General features: G+C 37.9%; 1 protein-coding gene across 1 annotated transcript; it reads right to left on the reverse strand.

Annotated features, from left to right (window-relative positions):
- Positions 1-1,910: 1,910 nt before the first annotated feature.
- LOC137267860 (C-type lectin BPL-like) lies at positions 1,911-21,958 on the reverse strand. The gene is made up of 3 exons (XM_067802296.1): positions 21,727-21,958; positions 3,133-3,309; positions 1,911-2,155 (listed from the first exon to the last, which is right to left on the reverse strand). The coding sequence occupies exons 1-3, from the start codon at positions 21,956-21,958 to the stop codon at positions 1,911-1,913; spliced, it is 654 nt and encodes a 217-aa protein (XP_067658397.1).
- Between the last annotated feature and the right edge of the window lie 165 nt (positions 21,959-22,123).

Here is a 22,123-nt window from a genome sequence, read left to right on the forward strand (position 1 = left end):
ATACTTTCTGTTAAGAGTGTGAATTTTAATGGCCTGAAGGCATGAAAGACAATAGGAAAAGATTATGACATTGGCTTGAGGAAATGTAAGGCCAAGTTCTTGGCAAACAAGATGAGAATATAAATGAATGTTATGAACTTGTATCAAAGTATGCCAAACTGAATACGATTATTTGTTGTGCCTTTTGTGATTGCTGAATGCCCTTTGAATCTTAAAGTGCCTTTTTGTCTATGAGTCTACTTTGCCCTTTCATAATACTGGGTGAAACACTAGCCTCTGCATAGGAACACCCAACAACAGGTAGTATAATTGCTTGGAAGAAAACCAGCATGTTGTCCATAATATGGTATTATTTATTAATGTTTTATCGACTGACAACTTCCTTATTGTAACAAAAAGCCTCTTTGAAACTGGTCAAACGCAGCATATGTTATTTTTGCTATTACACTTTCATAGTAAAGTACAGATTCTAGTATTTTAGTTGGGTTCAGTTTAAAAGTCAGGCACATGATCACCAGCATACAAAGTCAACTGCCTCGTGTCTGTTGATATTAATTAAATCAACACTCGTGGATACAGGTAAAAATATCCTCTTCAAACCTCGGATATCTGTTACTTTATCAACTCGTGTTAATATATTTGAAATCACTTTGGTGAGATTCTGTTTATCATCCAAAACCATTCTTCATTAGTTTTCAATGAAAAATGTACATCTCTGAACACAGCGCTGGCATTAGATTTGTAGTGCAACGATAGCATTGTGACGTCATCATTTCATGACGTCATTGCATTGTCAGGGCATTGTGCAAAATCTGCTGTTAAAACGATCTCTCCTAGGATATATTGTCTGATCTCACACAAGCGATATCTCCAGTGGAACACAGTTTTGGATGATAAACCTATATTCAAGAACAGTTTGCTGTGTAAGTGAAAACTGTTCAGATCAACAGCAACAGCAAAGGGAAGTCAGACTATATGAAAGGCTTTACGGAACTAATGTTAGTGTCCCATTCAAAAGTTATGGTACCATGTAGAACTCACAGACTATTTATTCATCAACAATCTCATAAAGTTGACGTTTGTTTAGCAGTAATGCAAAATACTGCAATGGTAAATTTCACAGGGCGCGGTATATTGCGTGTGAATAGCCTAAGGGAGTTTCAAGATACTTCATTCCACCTGTGATAAGTTCGTCCCAGGAGATCGAGGAGTGTGAGGAAAGGTTTAGTCGTCCCGGAAGACATAACGTCGATCCCCGCTATAAGAAAGTGACAAACGTTCTTGACATTGGATCAGCCCAGTCGTGAATGTAGGGGGAGATGAAAAGTCGCTTCCTTGTGGATTTCCTTCTTCTCACTAACATAATCAGACTGAATCATATCTGAAATTAGGCCTGGTACATTATTCGTATTGTGCAAGAGACCACCTATGACATATCAGCATGACCCTAGACTGGTGCATGCACAAAACTTTAGACTGCATCATATTTGAGCACAATTCGCTGATAGTAATTGTATTATTACCCATTGTCAACAGTAAGGGTCTTCTTCAGAGGCAGCTGGGAACAACAGTATCTGCACAAAGGCATTCATGACATTTCCGCATCATGTTATCAGGAAATGGGTATACATACTCCTACAAACGTCTCTGTGGCTGAGGTTGATTTGCTTGGTTTGATGTTTGCAGCATCATATTTGAGCATAGTTCGTTGATAGTAATTGTATTTTTACCCACTGTCAACGGTAAGGCTCGTGTTAAAATAATTGATATCAGTAGATACTTGTGTGAGATTTTCTATTTATTACATATTCTGAAATATATTGCCTGACATATATCATTAAACACAATTTGTACTTGCAGCATTACATTTCAGTACATTTCAATGAAAGCAATTGTATTATTGCACATTATCAACAGTAGGTCTCTTCCTTCAGCTGCAGGTGACACACGAACATGGGAATGCCATTATACGTGCACGAGTAATCATGCCATCTATGTATCACGTCTGTATATTGTTTGTCTACTACCAGACATTTCTCTGCGACTGAGTCTGGTTGACTGTCGTCCCAGTAGGCTGGACCGATGACACTTCCATCTGTCCATGTCCACGTTCCCCCGAGATGTTCTTGAAAACCACCCAGCCAGATATCGGCAGCTGTGAACATAAACAAAGCTATCAGCATACCCTGGCGAATGAATGGGACTTGGTAAAATGAAATTGTCAGCTATGACACTAGGGCTGCTAGTATCATCTTAACCTGAAATGTCGTAAGCTGTACTGACCACTAGATAGTGAGTGAGTTTAGTTTTACGCCGCACTCAGCAATATTCCAGCTATATGGCGACGGTCTGTAAATTAATCGAGCCTGGACCAGACAATCCAGTGACCAACAACATGAGCATCGATCTGTGCAACTGGGAACCGATGACATGTGTCAACCAAGTCAGCGAGTCTGACCACCCGATCCCGTTAGTCGCCTCTTACGACAAGCATAGTGGCCTTTTATGGCAAGCATGGGTTGCTGAAGGCCTATTCTACCCCGGGACCTTCACAGGAGGACAATAATTTTCCAATACTTCAACCCCTGTGAAGATACAGCCACTCGCAATTTCAGCTGCTGAAGCACCAATTATAAATATTTATCCATTTACAAACCATTCATCAAAATGTATGCAACAATTCTATTTCTTTTAAAAATGAAACTAAATGATAAACACCGCTTAAATGATCCCTTACTGTTTTGACCTTGAAGTGTTTACCCCTTGTGATGGAAAAATCCATGCAGTCAAGCATTCAAGCCACTTCATCACAAGGGATGCAAAACGGAGGATCCTCACCTTTTAATAGTTATTCTTGAGTACATTTTGTATGCCCAATTCGACATCGTCGCAAATGAATTCAAACTTCAAATATGGCCCGACAGCACAAGAAGGTGTATAAACGTCAAGAAATGAAAAGCACCTCCTACTTGTACATGAAAATGAGTGAAAGTGATCCCTTTTGGTGTGTAAGATATATGTTTGGAGTTCCATATCAGAATGTGTGGGTGTAAGACGTGCACGTGAATGTCCGTCTATGTCAAACTAGAATTATACTTTATGGGGGTGATTTAATTTCCAATAGTAACCTACAATGAGAATCTGATATCTTGTTCATCAACGCATTGATGCCAGAACTGTCCACTTTGATGAGATGTCCGCCGTCTTGATGGCATGTAAGGTTGGCTTGGAACCAGGTTTCTGTTGAGTTATAGATCTTGTAGCAGAGGCCGAGGCTTCGGTACCACGTGTAGCCCTTGTCGCAGTCATCTGAAGGATTAAATGCGCTGAAGGTGAAAAACTGAACTTACACTCACAGAAGTCTAGGGGGACATAGTCGCGTTGTCCTAGTGTCCTCTTCAAAGCAAGCAAAAAGTGAGATAAAAGAACAAGAAAGTTTATTCAATAATTTGAAATACAATACATTCATTATTACTGATGATTAATTCAAAACGCAGGGGAGGTAGCGCTAAATTGTTTGGAGAGATACTCATGGTAACCCTGTGAGTTGTCCTTACCTGTCTGAAGTTTAAATTGAGAAACGCGTGGATAACATTCACAGTCGGTTTCAGAGCAAAATCTGAAGCAAGGTGATGGGGAGCAGTGAGGACAACGAGTGTCAACTGCACTTTTGTTCCAGTGAGTTAAAATTTATAGTCACATTGTCAGTATTTCAGTCATATCGACTAAATCAAATTATTGATGAGCGATATTTAAGTGAAAACCTTCTAAATTAGAAATATCTGTCAACGAAGGACAGAAAAACAACTAGATAATCACAGACATTAAGACAAAACTAGTTATGTATATCTAAGCGAATCTAACTATACATGACGATAGAATATATATTTCAGGCTACAGTCTTAATTATTAATTTAAACTTCCAATCATAGAATATTTATCTATGTTCAAATCAGTTAATAAATGTAATTCTTTTTAAAATATAATAATTAAATAAGAACATATATTAGTAATACGATCCTTCATAGTTCGCGATTTAAAATAGGCATCCCTTGTGATTAAACATTAAACACAGTCAAGCAGGACATGCTTGACCGTGATTCTTTATCCAAGACATGGTGTCTTCTGGCATATTATACGAAGTATGAGGAGGCAGTCTACCTGTTTCAAGTAAAGGTTTCATCTTAGGTTATTCTTGAATTTACACAGCCGGTTCTGCACACTTTCTGAAATCTGCTTACCAGTTCCCACAAATATTTTAACAACAGTTAGATAAGCAAATACACGAAGCACGTCTGGAAATACATGAAGCACGTCTGCAAAAAAATAGAATATCACCTATCGGTCTGGTTCCCCCAAACACCCCATGACACTAAAATCCATATCAAGAAACGTTCAATAATCAACAATATTGATGACACTATAGCAGTGGCATATACACTCGTTTTGATGATGCTACATTACTTCAAGGTTCAGGCTCCAAAATATTATTGGCAAAGTCACATTTAAAATGTGCCAATAAGGAAAGAGGATTTAAATTTGCTTGATATTAAGTTTCAATATAGATATTGTTATAAAACAGTTGCTGACTATTTGAAATGTTTATTTATTTTTTTTTCAATGAGCCGTTCAAAGGAGGAGCAGCCAAAACAGTCTAGTGATAAGGAGGATTGAATAGGAGGATTTCTGGATGCTTGTCATATATGTACCAATAGAGCTCACAAAGTTTTACTGTGATGCACTTTCCCAACATTTCTTGGCATAGAACTCGATACAAAGGCAATGGAAATGCATTACCAATAACCAGCAAAAACTATGGTCACCCCCAATAGTCCGTTTAATACAATATATCTTATATTTGCCTCTAAACAGCAGAGCTCATTCGACTCTATCACAACATTTGGCAGTGACTCCATTGTCTACGGCGGAAAATGTACAAGTATTTTACAAAAATAGATTTAGTGCATTAACTAAATAAGAGCCAGTTACTCTATCAACATTATTATAGTTAACAAAGAAACACTTATCATTCTGAAAATCTGTATTTACTGACGGATCCAAGGGCCGTGTTGCAGGTGATCTACCTTCAGTTGTTAGCGATCTATAGCCTCTGTTGTTAATGGTACTATATCCTTAAAGCTGCATACTAGTTTTAACAGAAATCTAGTGGCGTCTAATGACGATGATTTCTCGTGTGCACCCGACGAGTCCTGACTATCTACTTACACAGACTGGATTTGAGATGTGACTGGAATAATTTCAGCTGTTTGTGTGGATTGTTCTGGTTGAAATCTTTCAGGAGTATCAGTTTTCACTCATGTCAATTCTGTCTGGCACGCTAGTGATGCCGTTTAGACTTTTGACAATTTGGAATGTGGTTCAGAAAGTGTACCGGTAATGGACGCATATGTTTCTGTCAATTCTGGACTTTAGACAAATTCTTTTGCTTCTGCAAAACTGATGTTTCTACTGAATTTTATCTTGTTTATCTCCATCTGTTGTTTTCATCTTGGGCAGTCCTTAGAGGAAGATGAATGTGCTCTAGATCAGTTTACATACTTTTTGAAGATACCGTCACAATATTCTGTCACATGCGTCCTCTCGCTGCAGTAAGCACATGCAACAGATAATGTACAGGTATTCATACTGTGGTCAAATTTCTTACACTTGGAACATATGAGAGGGTTTGGAACATATGTGTCAACCCTAAAATCGCAGTAGCCAGCCTTTATAGATTAACGAGCAACAGGAGATGAAAAAGAAAAGAGATATGTGTTTGTCTGAGTTTCTACGAGTGGTAAATCTTTTGACAAAGATGACACCTTGGTCTTTAATTTCAGAATCAATAACAATTTCTGCCATGTCAGTAAAGAATTAATCCCGATCTGTCACAATACCTTTGCTGGTATTTAGTGTTCGGTGTGCAGAGTATGTAACGGGAATACTAACAAATGAATCGGTTGACAGTAGATTGGGTGCTTGTTGTCTCTTGGTACATTCAACTAGCAGTGTACCTGAGCGATATATAATGTTCACATCTCCTGCGATGCCTTGAATGGCCTTAGATATTGCAAAGGGATTTACTTTCAGCGGAGTTTTATCAAGAGTTTCAATCACAATGAAACGTAATCAATCTTTTGAGGGTCGTTGTTCATCGTTGTTCTCAAGAGCACCTTTCGCGTTTTTGGAAGGAGTTTCATAAGCCGCGTTAAGTGGATAATTATTCATCACCCGAGCTCCCCACCCACCACGGAGTGTCATAAAGACAATGGATGATATACTCCAGCAGAAGAGTTGTAAATAACACATCCACCAGATTGGTCCATGGTCCATCGCCTTCTGGGCAAAAGACTCTATGCAAAGTTCATAACATCCCATTTCAAAATCATAAACATTTCATATGAACAGTTGTGCCAAGACCTAAAGGAAAACATTTTCAGATCATTTGTGTAATGACTAATAAATACAGTCCATACACAGGGTTTGCCGTGGGAGGCCGATTGATTGAATCGGGCCCATTCAACCAGCCGTCTAGGTGAAGTAAAGGCTGAAGTAGTGTGTTGGGCAAACGGAACACGGTTAAGGTCCTAATTACCCTCTACTAGTAGCATCCCGTCTTCCCCCGCCACAGGAGCGCAACCCACGGCCAAAAAGTTGTCCAATTTGGTATCCTCTTACGACCAGCAATGGGGTGCCGTGGTCACATTCTGTCCCAGGTCCACATGATAGAACGGCGCTTAGCGTTACCACGTAGGTAGCTCTTCACGGATGCCGAAAAATTATGACTATATTTACGACCGGGGTCAGAACAAATATGACCATACTTTTGGATTGGCATTGAAAAATTATGACTATATGTACATGTAAGAAAGCGATGTATGACGTGTGACTATGTGTATTATTGGGAATTGAGACATTTGGTTATGTGTAAGCAGTTGAATGAGAGATATGTGACTATGACAGAAAAATAGATAACGCACTACTTGATAGATATAATCGCAGTTGACATTGCTAGGACTATGGTGAATTGTGGCGTCTTTACCATGGAAGGGGAATTTTCAGTGGTGTACATGCCAGAAGCATTATATGAAAATAGCACTCACCGTTGGCGGGTAATGAAGTGCAAAATACTAAGATATATCTTCATCATTGTTTCAAGAGGCAAGAGAGTGTTGCTGAGTCACATAAATCAATAACAGACTCAACCAGATAACCCCTGTCTTGTTGAATATTTTTACAATACGTGAATCCAAGCTTGTTTTTGCCATGTGCTGACGTTTCACATCAACACTGATCAATGTGTATGCGTGTGCCCGCAAACGTGTTGAAGGCTGGCGAGGTTGTATCGGCCACATTGTATCGGGCCACCAGGATGTCTCCACTAAAGAGAAACGTGTGTGTGGATATGTGCGACTAATAAAATATACATAAAACAACAGTTTACCTGAAGTTTACTCTGAGTATATACGAGTATATGAATCAGTCAAGGACTGAATGAATGAATGTTGTTTAACGCCGCATCAGCAATATTGCAGCTATTCGCGGCGAGAAAAAGTCTCTCGTTGTACAACACATGGAAAATAATAAAAAGTCATGTTGAAAATCACTAAAATATCAGTTACGTATCACATTCAAGGGTAAGAACTGATCTCTGAAATAAAAGCTATATTTTTCATATAGTTTGATTTCTTTTAAATATGCATAAAAGGCGACTATGCTTGTCGTAAGAGGCGACAGGCGACTAACGGGATCGGGTGGTCAGGTTCGCTGATTTGGTTGACACATGTCATCGGTTCCCAATTGCGCAGATCGGTGCTCATATTGTTGATCACTGGATTGTCTGGTCCAGACTCGATCATTTACAGACCGCCGCCATATAGCTGGAATATTGCTGAGTGCGGCGTCCAACTAAACTCACTCACTCACTCACGTTTAAATATGCTAAAATTAAGTGGCTAGAAACTTTGTTAAAAATTGCACTTAAAGTAGGAACATCGTCATAAAAACGCTCTCTCATATGAGAAAAGTCAATACATTCAAGCAAAATGTGCTTGATAGTAATCGGTCTATGGCATGGAATGCAAACCTGTGGATGTTCACGTTTCAAGAGAAAGGAATGTGTATAGTAACTATGGCCGATACGACATCGTCGTAGCACAACCTCATCCTGACGTCTAGGTCCAGTACATGGATTTCGTCCAATATTGGTTTTGATGGAATGAAGCTTATTTGATTGGGGAAGTTCTGAAGGCTCCCAAACACAGTCTGATACCTTGATTATGAATGACATCGAGCTCTCTGAGATACGATTTGCGAGCTGAACCATAGATAAAGCAGCCATAGTAAAGTTTGACACAAAGTCAGCCGCCTAACCCGCTCAGCCACCGCGACTTCCACACGGTAGCTGAGCGGGTTAGGCGGCTGACTTTGTGTACTGGCGATTAGGTGCCTGACCCTGAGGGAGCGGGTTCGAATCCCGGATGGGACTCAACCAAAAAAGGTACTTTACTGAGAAAGTGAAATCCCAAATATGACATATGTGGCATTTGACCACTTTCTAAATGGCATCGTGTAATCGAAACATGCACTGTAAAAACTAGCAATGCCATCGTTTTATCTCTCTCTTCACTGAGGCGTATCCGAGAAGATGTCGATCGTGATAATGGGGAGGGTAGTTTCGATAGCCCATGCAAGTCGCGAAATCGCCCTCTCATTAAATCCTAACGTGATGATTTCAAACTTTTGTGCAAAACTCATCTGTAGTGCCTGGGATAACCTACAGCACATTATCTCCCTGGTATAGCAAAAACAACTGCCAGTCCTTGACAAGGATCCATGAGATGGTCAAAATAGATCTCGATTGTGTGGGTTCTGGAGAATGGTTACCTTTAGCTCTGGAGCAAACGGGAGTTACACGACGCAAACGCAGTTAAATCGCAAGCTATTGATAAAAGGGAAATATGTACTGGCAAAACGAATGCAATAGTTACGGACAATGAAAATATACCGAGCTGAAAACCGTCCAATCGTATTCATTGATGAGACGTCGTTACATATGCACCACACTATCCTAATATGTTGGCAACTGGAGGGTGGAGATAAAGATGGGTACTGGCAACGAGAAATCGCGGATGAAGCAGAAATGGAAAACATCATTGTCGAACATAGTCTTACGAGTGAATCCGATAGCAAATCGGACCGTAACGATTACTGTTGTTATATCCCGCTGTCAGTATTAAGTAGACGGTGGACAGACACACAAACACAAACATTATCAAAATTTTAAGGGATTGTTACCTAACACGTTGCTATTACTTTCAGTACATGGCAGGGTAATGTTTATCCCCGGCTGAAGACTGTTCTACTTTGCTTCATTATCATGTGATTCATTCACTTTGGGACATAAATATATTTAATTTTCAGTAAGTACACATGTGTATCTTCTGCACACAGACAGATGGCCAGTCATGTTTTTCAGGTCACATCTCATATTAAAAACAGTCACTGTACAAGTTATAAAACAAAGTAGCTTATGAGTCAGTCATTAATGGTAAGTAGAGACTATCAAGTCCCATTAAGTTCTTGACGTAAAATGCAAACAAATGCATCTGACACACTGGAACTAAAGAGACTTGCTGAGACATGCAACGCTCTACCCTTCGCACTATAGATTATCAAGGATAACCTGGGCCTTTGCCCACACTGGCCAGTGCCAGTGGGCGGCACTCCTACATGCTAATACGGGTCAACTGTCAGGTCGGTGCTCAACTGATTTTTGTTTGCCAGTACTTCAACACATGAAGTCATGAATGCTACCGCTGTACAAGAGCACCCACAGTACTATTTTCAATGGCAAAAGATAGTGTGACTGATTTGAGGTTAGATATCTTAATTAACACTTGATGATATTATGATGAGACATTTTAATATTGATAAAAAAATCATTCCAAATTAGGAGTGCAAGTGGCACGTTTTAAACTTGACGGACACATGCTAAAGAGGTCACAGCGAGGGAACAGCCAAACTGAAATTCACAACAACGTTTATGTTCACCATGAGCCTGACACAGCCAAACAAATGTCGCAAGAAGAATTGGATTTCAATTTTCAATATATTTACAGTAAAATGACAACAAATTTAATGCACATAGAATTTTGCAAAAGGTCGAAATTCGAGATTATGCACGTGCATATAATTGTATATAAGGTCTGCATGCATCCCCAATATAAACAACAATATATTTAGACTCACATGACAAAGGAGGTTTATACTCAAAACCAAAACCAATTGATCAGCTCGACGCCTTATAAGACAATCAATTCGAGATTCCCTTTGAATGTGAGATATTTGGCTGCGCGTCATGCGGAGTCAGTCTTTTTTCATCCATATGTATACACTCACGAAAACCTGTTCATTTCAAAGCTGGTGTCACCTAATGACCTTGAGTTATCCATGGATGAATTGTGTACGTGACAAGTAAAATACACTTGAAAGCGGTACCTGTTGTACTCCTATACACAAGACCAGCGGATGAGACACGACTTTTTCGGCGTAAATTGTAGTGGGCGCTTTGTGGAAATTACGTAACTGAACGCGGAGAAACAGAAAACGTCATCGTTCCGCTCAGTGGTCTTGTCTTTGCGAGTTATGCTGAAATTCTCAACAAACTGAGATAAAAGTCAGAATGATGAAAAAGTGGAAATCAGTGTGTGGATTGAAAATCTCTCATGAAGTCGTTGGCAAAGTAATATCTGTTCAGGTCATGATAATTTGAAAAACAGAGAAATGTAAGCAGCATTTCGGCGTAACTGTTAACTCAATAAGCCCGAGAGCCACTTCACTGCTCAACACCTGGAACCCCGTGCTGATTGCCTGGCTTGCTGTGACGAGACTAATTAGGAATATTCACGCCTGATATCCCTGGCAGGTTTCGCAGATAACTTGAAACTGTCTCGTCATACGAGCAAGTCCTCATTGTTTAAAGAACTAAACTCAGTTTTTGGTTCTCTTTTTACCATAGCATATGAAAGATTTCTGGTTAGTCATAAACGGAACACCATTCTTTTTTTTTTAAAAAAAACTTGTGGTTAATTAATACCAAGCGCTTAAAAGTTGCTAAAACGTCTGCTTCTCTCACGCCCGCAAACGAAACCACAGACGGTTTACGTAACTCTGTCGCCAGAGCCCTGCAGTGACGTCATAGAAGGAACGATTTTCAGTTAGTTGTATAGCAAATGTATAGGAAGCTCCTCATTTTGCTGATTTCTCCGTTGGAATTATTGAGATTATGGTTTGTTTTCTTCAAGTTAGAAAATCAAAACTACTTTTTACTAGTAGTTAAATGTGTATTTGAATCATGGCCACAAGGATTTTGCATGACACAACTTGTAACATAACGACTTCTACCACGGAAGCAAGGTGGGAGTCGAAGTGACATTAATATTGCAAGTAATATTATATTGCCCCCCACCTCCCTTCCAAGAGTGAAATTGTTATGTTATAAGCAGTGTCATGCAAACTCCTAATGTCCACCAAGAAAATACATATTTTACTACCAGTAGAAAGTAATTTTGATTTTGCAAGTCGGTGAAAACAAACATTATATAGCATTCATTCTCAGACAGGGGGCCGCCCTCTTTCAAAATTGTGAAGTCTCGGACTAAAGTCCATTTGAACTAATGAGATTATGGTTTGTTTTCATCAAGTTAGAAAATCAAAACTACTTTCTACTAGTAGTTAAATATTTATGTGAATCATGACCAAAAGGATTTTGCATGACACAACTTGTAACGTAACATAAGCGAGGTCGGGGTCGAAGTGAAAATACCGCGCGATAAATTTCTACACTTGCTGAATTTACTTGATTTGTAAACGTTCACTCACCAATATGTAGACACTTGTCAATATACGTCTTTATATTTGGTCTCATAATGTTAATAAGTTTATAATCATACTTGTATGCATTTTGAAACTTAACAAAAAGAAGCGATCTGCGAATGTATAACAGGAACGTAATTTCTAGACATTTTACAGTTTGCCCATAGCAATCTTAATTCGCACGCATGCCCTAGTGCCGTCTGTATCATTACAACTTCACGACGAACACAATGATTGTGTTGAAAACTACGACAACTTAATAAGAACAAAATGCAAATATTAAAATTAAAACAAATTAAAGTTATTGGAGCAATGTCAGGTTCTTACCTTGTTCGAGGAATGTATCCATCAGTATCCACAAAAACGAGTGATATATAATTCATCTGCATATGTGCCTTTCAGCAATCTAATATACGAAATGTATCATTTCAGGTTTTTCACATTGCTGTATAGTCTCATTGGTCACACAACTAATTGCATAATGTGCGTCATTCTTTTAAAAAAGTAATTTAGTTAGCCAATAATGAGCAGTCAATCAATGTATTGGCGGTTAATGCTTTGAAAGAATGGTGTTGTTTTTACATAGACACAGACAGGACTGAGTGTATTCAGCACAGATTAGTAAATATACATACACAAACACTACCTTTTGACAAATCCCCCATTTAAATCCCCATAAAACTAATTAATCAGCCTGTTATCGGTTAATCCTTTGATCGACCCAGACAGAAGAAATGCCAAATGGGGGTCTTTGTCGGATAATCTAAGTGGCGTTACCACTAATTATGTCTGTTATAAATTCATTAACTGAGCATCAAGTGAATGATGATAACGTGTAGGTTTATACCACCTAACATGGATTACAACCTAGCGACATCAAGTGATATTGACAGAATCGTCTATGAAAACAAGGGTTGTAACTCGAAAACAAGGCAAAGCAGGAGACAAAACTAAGTTTCGCGATTTCAGGTTTGTACAAACCTGTGAATGAAATAATTTAACCTGTGAAATGTAGATGAATTCTGCATAGACCCTCATATCTATACCTACTATTACGTCAGGGAGACGCGCCGCTCTGATTGGTTGAAATTTCGTTTGCGGCTAATAATTGTGCACTGTTGTCAAAAAGGTCAATTTAAGGTAATTAAAGATCGATTTGAGCAGTTTTAATGACGGGGTTTCATTTATAACGATGTCAATAAGTGATTTATACATTTGCACACCTCGGAGTATATGTGATCTTTAATTGTTTAAATGTGTTGTAAAGATATATGTTGACAGAAAGCTGGTGTGAATAACGTTTCAAGTAATTTTATTGCACTTTCTCTTGTAGATCTTTGGTGGCGTGTATGTATGTATTCTTTGTATGTAAGACATGAGACATACTTAAACAAATTGTCCCTCTAAATTGTGTGAGTTTAATTGCACAAAGCATGAAAGAAGCATTTTCGCTGATACATTGCTAGTGTAAACTGAATATTTTAAAGGGGCACTGATGCGGAGCGAATAATGTTTCTCGCCAACGGTCGAATTACGAAACCAAACCGCAAATTGGTCAGCACCCGCTCCTTCGACCGTGACGGACAAAGGAACTGGGCTCCTGTCCATATTAGCAGAATTTCTTCACCTAAACAGTCAGGAGGTCGGATGCCCATCATATGCCATTTGTTTAAAAATATCCATGGTATTCCTTGTCTGATCGTATCCAAATATCCCAGCAGTGTAGTTCTTTTCGGATGCTTGGATGGAATAGTTACTGATCCAATTTGATCCTATTTCTGTGTTTTTAACCTCGATATTTAATCATGTTACATGAAAATATGATGTCTACAGGCAGGTAGCAAGCCATTTGTTTCAGTACGGAAGGTTGTAAAGCTTTATATATATAGGTAGTTTTGAGTGTTGGTTCAGCTGTGATAGCAAATATCATACGGAAATTTTGGTAGCTATGGTAGCTACAATGGTTTATTATTTATGATAATAAAAACACACAGTTGATTTATTTGAATTCGTAAACAAAAAACGATGACTTTGCCTTTGGTAGAGAAATCTGAAAATTTTCTTACGTAAAAAAACCCTTATTTCACCTATTTACCCAAGTACACAGCAAATGCCTGTGTGTATTCCTTATGTAACGAAATTCCGTTGGTATCCTCAAAACAGTTTCGGCCCATAAGTGTTGTCAGGCTGCATGCGACACAGAGATTACATCTTCCTTGCTGTAACTCGCGTTTGATGGTGTACACCTGCACGTGTTATTTGTCATTATTTCTCTGGATGGTCAATTAATGAATTTATAACAGGTGTAAGTAGTAGTAACACCACTTCGGTTACTCAACAAAGGTTCCCATTTGGCATTTCTCCTGTCTGGAGTAAATACTCAACATTATAAACTAAGGTCTGTAATGGCAAATGTATTGTATGTTATGTAATATGTGCATGTAAGTGATGCAAGAGGGTTTATCAGCTGAGTTACAAAAACAAACATCGATCAAAGGATTAACCGATAACAAACTGATTGATTAATTACTTTTATCTTCTGACGGATTTGTCAAAAGGCAGTGTGTGTAGATGACTACACCCTGTCGTAAAGAGTGAGTGCAAAAACAACATCATCCCTTCAAAGAATTAACCACCCTTGCGTTGGTTGATTGATTGCTCATTATTGGTTAACTAAATTACTTAGAATAGTGGACATCATGCAATTAGTTTGCCAGGTGTGCTATCTTGGGAGACCAATGAGAGATTTATCTGGTTTTCACCAACGAAAGACGTGAAACGATGTGTTACTTTTTCGCAAACCAGACAGTTGTAAGACACGCGACATAGAGCAGGATTATTTACCAGCTGCAGATGAATGGAATACGATTTCTTTTACGTGGATATTGATGGATACATTCCTGAACAAGGTAGTAGCCTGACATTGTTGCTATAAAATTAGTCTGTTTGACATTCATTATTTGCATTTTGTTTTAATTTATTTGTTGTAGCATTCAGCAGAATCTATATGACAGAAAACACACACTAGATCGCGTATATGTGTGAAATAGGATCCACTTTGGCAATCTATACAATGTATAAATGTTGCTGTTATGTTAGAAATTTACTATGAGTATAAGCAGATCGTGTGTTCTTTTATTAATTTTCAGAATCATACAAATATGACAATAAACTAATTAGGGTTATGAGACAAAATATAGAGACGTACATTGGCTTCGTTATTTTTCCGTCCTAATAGTTTTTTACCATTTCTACCACGGGCAGATGATTACCCTTCAAAGTGTTTCATTTGTTTTCCTAATACATTTGTTATGAACTAAAAATGACTTCACCTAAGTTGATCTGTCTATAATTAAACGATCAGTTGCGCTTACGGAATGCGCAGCAGAGGTCACGAACCAGTCACGAATGCTGGGATATCATCCGGGTACTCACGGGAGAAAAACAATAACAAAAGTTTACACCAGCCCACGGAAATTGCTCCGCATCAGTGCCCCTTTAATTTATTTGTTGTAGCATTCAGCAGAATCTATATGACAGAAAACACACACTAGATCGCGTATATGTGTGAAATAGGATCCACTTTGGCAATCTATACAATGTATAAATGTTGCTGTTATGTTAGAAATTTACTATGAGTATAAGCAGATCGTGTGTTCTTTTATTAATTTTCAGAATCATACAAATATGACAATAAACTAATTAGGGTTATGAGACAAAATATAGAGACGTACATTGGCTTCGTTATTTTTCCGTCCTAATAGTTTTTTACCATTTCTACCACGGGCAGATGATTACCCTTCAAAGTGTTTCATTTGTTTTCCTAATACATTTGTTATGAACTAAAAATGACTTCACCTAAGTTGATCTGTCTATAATTAAACGATCAGTTGCGCTTACGGAATGCGCAGCAGAGGTCACGAACCAGTCACGAATGCTGGGATATCATCCGGGTACTCACGGGAGAAAAACAATAACAAAAGTTTACACCAGTCCACGGAAATTGCTCCGCATCAGTGCCCCTTTAAGGAAAGTACTGACACGCTAGTCTGTGACAGTGACAAAGGGTCATGGGATGGGACGTCATCAAAGCTCCCGAATAGAACGTTTTTTTTATCTCACCTGTACAATATAGTGGCTGATTTGTTATCTATGATCAATCGTATCATGAGATACCTGTCACAGGGGAAATATAAGGTGATGGGGCGTGGGCTAAATTTCTGAAGCAGAAGCAGACAGCTTGGATACAGATTGATTATTCGCCAGATCGTTGACCAATTGATATGCTGGATTTCGGCTTTATCACCTCTAGCTGTCATGAAAAGGCTTGTGTATCGAGAACATCCATAATCGTGAGGATGCACGAATTGTACACACAGGACCAACAAGCACTTTGGCGAGTTTATTTCTCCTGATATTATTGCCCCGGATAACCCAATCCAACCATTTAGCGCACACTAGAAGTACATCAAACATAATGACTTGCTCAACATTTAAATATAATTTGCACATTGTTACGAATGAATATCCTCATTGAAGTACATGTATCATAGAATTCAAAAAGTGACACGATACTGATTCATTATAATTTATACACTTGCAGTTGAATCCCCCCAAATATTTATGAAGATGGGCAAGCCTATATTTATTTTGAATGCAAACGAGGTTCGGAAGATTGATAATGGTCGTGATTCCATAAAACAGGTTGTCCAATGATATAACAGCCCATTAGTTTGTGTTACACTTGTCAGGGGACAACACTTTCAACAAGGGCGTAACTGGACATGCATTCTGCCAGAGGCTGTTCAAATATCTCATTACTGTTGTCTGATTGAATGATTATACACATGAGTATCACTTCCGTAACTGATGTATGATCCTGCTTTTATTGACGATGGATCAGTTAAGACTTGATACACGTGGTAATTACACTGGATCAGATAATTACAGAATCAAATACAAACACAGTGCTTATGTAAATTGCATTGAAAGATCACATTTCAAATCAACATTCAACAACACAAACGTTCAACAGCTTGAACAAAATTTGTATGGTTTATGTGTAATTTATATATTATGAATCGATGCAAGAGTTATCGCTTCATATTCAGTTATGTAAGTAAACTTATAAAGAATTATGAAAAATCAATAGTGAATGCTTTGTATCTTCTTGTCATTTCGCATCTTGTTTTATATTTATTAGGAAGTATTTGCAATTAGAAGAAGGTTTTGTAACCTTGTCACCGTTAATTCAAACAGTGTGCAAAAACAGTATTTTAGTATTCACTTCCAATGGCGAGTAACAAACACTTACCTCCTGCAAAAACATGTCATACTCCCTTTCTCGCAGACACATGTTCATGTACCTGTATAAGCCTATCACATTTCTAGCAATTGTTATGAAAACACTTTAATACTTCTTCTGATTAACGCAAAAGGTAAACTCTCTCGTAAGAAAACCTCATCTTTGATCACTACTACTAAATTGATTGAAATATAATTGGTACAATACGAATTTAAAACGTAAAACGCACATGTGAGTCTCTCGCTGAATGAGAGGTACTTTCTGCTGACGAACATTTGCGGCTCTCGCTGAATAAGAGGTGCTTTTTATTACCATCCATACGCGACTGTCGCTCTGAGAAGTTAATTTATTTGCCGCACATACGCGTTTCTCGGCCTTAATGAGTTAAACTCGTTTTCAAGCAAGTGATGTCTACGGGGTAGTCCTGTAGTTAAACCTTTGCTTATGGTCAAGGCCAAAATCGTCAGGTGTAGTGACAACGGTGTTGTCTTAAGGGATTAGACACTGGTATTCTAAAAAAAAGTAAAATGAGACACGTGTACCAGAATGTAAGTGAATCGATGTTAGCGTCTTCACTCAGTGACTTTAGTTCATTAAATGAGCTTTCAGTTCACTCCTTCCATTAGTAATGAGCTTATCAGTTTCTTAATAAAATTGCTTGCAATGAGAATGTTATGACAAATGCGCTTCTATACTTCACGTTTCCTCCTACTTATTTTACGGGAAGACACCATTGTGTGACGGTTATATGTTCATTGTGAGGAAAGGTGAAAAGGGAGAATGTTTCTCGTGAAAATGAAGTTTGAAAGACTGCAGATCAACAGTTCCAACTGTCTCAACAACATAATTTCTAAAATACTTAGAGACCACAACTATATCTTTTAGACTGTAGCAAAAATAGCTAAAATTTATTAAAAGATAAACGGAAAATCAATCTTGAATATATTACATATTCCTGACAGCTTAATATAAAGATTACAGATTAATAGTATGGATACTTTACCACCACCCAAAAAAAAACATCAACAAAAAAAACAAACAAAACAAAAACAAAATCAAAAACCAAAAAAAACAAAAAACAAAACCAAATCAAATCAATAAATCTAAACAAATAGATGAAATACTAATAAACACCAAACAAAATCAGTAAAATATGCCAAGATTCAAACTCTAAACTATACAATCGTATTTTACTCGATAAATCAGAATGGTCTCAATATCATAATGTGGGTAGTTACAAAATCAAAGCAAAATATTTTACATGTTTATGTACGATTTATTTAGCAAAGCCAGAAGAATCCCCGACAAACACGGTAGCTTCTCCTCAATCTGAGGGTTTGTGAGAGTGAGGGTACTCCATACAAGGCAAACTCCCATTAATTAACAGGGTGTCCTCCCATTTTGTTATTTTTTTTTTACTCGAAAAAAATTAGGTGATGTGGATATGTCCTGCCTGGTTGATTTCTGAGGAATAGGTGAATTGGGTATGGGAGAGTATATATACTATGATCAGAGGGGATTTAGCAACCACGTGCACGTTAGAGTGAAAGAATGACAAACCCAGTGATAGATTAATGAGTGTCCTTTTTATGCATTATGAAAATGGTAATGGTAAATTAACACAAAATGTCCAAAACCTGTCCAGCATGTCATACATATATGTATCATAAAATGATAATTTATCAACTGAAAAATACCTATAAATTACTTTTATTATATGTATAACATCACATTTCAGTTGAAATTTGCATGCGTTGAGCTTGTTAGATGTTTTAATGCTTAATGGAAAAGGATGGTGATGTAGATGAAGGTTACGCCGGAAAATTAGGTGATGTGGATATACTACGTCAACAGGCAACTGTGCAGTCAAGCAGATAGTTTTGCTATTTTAACCTGTGTGACAATTGTTATGTCTGACCAGGGAGACTCTAACAAGCTGATGTTAACACATGTGATCTAACGATAGTTTTGCATTCTTTAGCATGTTTTGAAAGGGATGGCCGTGGTGTATCATTTATTCTTTCATTCATTCACATATGTACTTCTTTTACTATTTCTTTCATTCATTCACATATGCATCTTGCTCTTAATTCTTATTATAATTCATTCATTTATAGTAACATTTCGACTGATACAGTAAACTGGCTGAAGCGAACCAAGTCACTGTGTGCGTTGGAGCATGACGAGGCGCATGTTAATTAGTACATATGGTAAAGAAAACAAGCGAGTGACCTATCCCTGTTGTAGAATATTCCTCATCTGACAAATGGGAAAATACCCCATAACACCTCGGTCGAAGAAAAGTTGGGACGGGCAAACGAGAATTACTAAAAATGGATCCCACGATATTAAAACGAAACATGCTAAACTGGGTAGGTACACTTAAACTACTGGGTAGGTACACTTTCCAAGCGTAAGGTTTTACCCACGATAGAATGTATTCGACAACGGAAACTTTGACCACATACTGTGTGCCACTTAGAAAGAAACACAGTTTTGGTGCTTTGTGTATCCTTTGTGAGGGGTTTTATAAGGCCATTACCTCACGACTGTTGACGCGTGGTGATTTGTTCTGAAGGAGCACAGACGATGTATTCGATATTTAAGTGGTTATTGGTGAATGTCAGTGGGATTGACAAGACATATTTCAATACAGTTTAAAGATCTCACAACACTGTTTATTAATGTGTCCCAGCATAGTCTTTATGTCAGTGGAGTTCGGTCACTCTTGATGAGGGCTTTCACAAATAACTTCAACTTCATAGATATAGCATGAAGTTTGTTATATTTATAGAATACCTAAATTCAAAAGAATCTCAAGGCTTAGTATTGTAAGTGTACATATTGCTGGAAGTAAAGCTCTGCGTTCAGGACCCGTGAAGATCTTGAGTAGAACAGGGCTTCAGCAACTCATGCTTGCCATAAAAGGCGACTATGCTTGTCGTAAGAGGCGACTAACGGGATCGGGTGGTTAGATCGCTGACTTGGTTGACACATGTCATCGGTGCCCAATTGTGCAGTTCGATGCGTATGCTGTTGATCACTGGATTGTCTGGTCCAAAATCATCCAGGTATCCAAACTGGTCCAAACTCGATTATCTACAAACCAACATTGCTGAAATATTGCTGAGTGCGACATAAAACTAAACACACTAAATAAAACTGAAATTATCTGTCATTATAGTTTCATCTATTTTTTAACCACATGTTTGCAAAATAAAGAAAACAGGCAGTTGAAAATATTTTAGTCCACGAGCGAGATTAGTCGAATTAAGATCGGAATGATTTCATTTTTTTAAGTCATGATACTTATAAACACACTTTTATTCATTTACAACCTTCAAAACAATAGAAAAAACTATGTTTTCTTGAGTGGAAGTGTGGAAGATTCTTGTAATTAGAAGAATTAAGTCAACGTTTTGTGCCATGATACTTATAAGTATATTCTCATTCATTTACAACCTCCAAAACACAAGAAAAGATGTATTTTGAATATACTTGCATTCATCCATTCTCGTCCCTGGACCACTATGTTTTTCACCCATGGGCGAGATTTCTTAAAATCGCTGTCAGTTAGCGGAATCAAGTCACAACGAGCTGAAATTTGCGTCATGTTACTTATTAACTTTTTTTCCATTCATTTACAACCCCCAAAACATTTATTCTGGACGAAATTAAACACTCTCGCCCATGGGCCATTGTTCGCCCATGGGCGAGCGAGTTTAAATTTTGAGTTGTCGAAAAACATTTTTTTCATTTTTTCATCCTTAGCACATATTCACAACAGCTGCATGTTTATTTTTGCCAAATCCCTTGTGAGGGAGTGGCCACAGTGCAGAGAGTTTCTGGACTTTTGTGAGTCCATAATTAAATTGTGACCCGTTTAGTTATTTTGTGTGTTGCACAACAACGATGATAAATTGTCTAAAAAGTTAGAAGTACCACCCCAACAGGAAAATACTAGGGACAATGTACAAATCATGCATTCTACTGGCCGTTACATAGTCGTGTCTGATTTGGGATAACTGTACGAAAGAACGAGCACGTATACTTCACAAATTATGTTCAATGAAGAGTATATGTCGGACCAAGAAAAAGTATATTCACAAGCAAATATCGTCTCGTTAGAATACAAAGAAAATATCTTCCAAAGATATCTTAATTGTTTGGATAATTAATATATATAAATGAGTAATTGGAATTTCTGTAGTGCTTTATGTACATTATTCAATGACGTTGTAATATTTTTGTGATAAACATACATTGTATCAATCGAAAGCTATACATAGAAATATTGTAAAGCATGATAAATATTCATTTCATACCATGATTAGAATAGGCTGAGCATGTATGGTGTTTATGTGTGCAAAACTCCCAGATTTTAGTCTGGATTGAGCAATAAAAAGATATAGAAAGAATTCATTGTTGCAAATACATCGCACCATCCAAACCCACCCGTTTCTCAACCTGTAGCTTTACCTATGGAAGATGCCCTTCACAGAATCAGGTTTGTTATAAATGACCTAAGTAACCCCAGAACATACCTATTTGGAATTCCAAATACTGCATGCTGTTTGATGAGCTCGTCAAATCGCGTTCCCGGAACACATCGGCAGACAGCTGGCACTTCTTGGCGCTATCGTCATAGAAGACAGAGGAACAGTTCCCCTGAAGAAAACATCTAGACACACAATCTCCTCTTGATGAGACGGGGACACCGGGTGGTAAGGAGGCCAGATACACCCCATGGAGCATGACAAGCATCGTTAAACCCATTATCTAAGTGGTATCTTCACGACTGACGGGGCAGATTGATTTAATTCAGTAGGCCTTTATATGTGCAACATGAGGAATGTAAACATACGACAATCACATGACGCTTGATGTCATGGAACCGTTATGAACACGGAAGAGAATGGATGACTTGATGACTTTGAATAT

The sequence above is a fragment of the Haliotis asinina genome, chromosome 16 (genome assembly GCF_037392515.1).
Source record: "Haliotis asinina isolate JCU_RB_2024 chromosome 16, JCU_Hal_asi_v2, whole genome shotgun sequence".
NCBI lineage: Eukaryota > Metazoa > Mollusca > Gastropoda > Lepetellida > Haliotidae > Haliotis > Haliotis asinina.

Excerpts from the sequence above, each read along its gene's own strand:
- LOC137267860 (XM_067802296.1), bottom strand. The coding sequence starts at position 21,958 with ATGGGTTTAACGATGCTTGTCATGCTCCATGGGGTGTATCTGGCCTCC. Across the intron at positions 3,310-21,726 it reads GTATTTGGAATTCCAAATAG|ATGACTGCGACAAGGGCTAC; the intron begins GTATGTTCTGGG and ends TTAATCCTTCAG. Across the intron at positions 2,156-3,132 it reads CAAGATATCAGATTCTCATT|CTGCCGATATCTGGCTGGGT; the intron begins GTAGGTTACTAT and ends TTATGTTCACAG.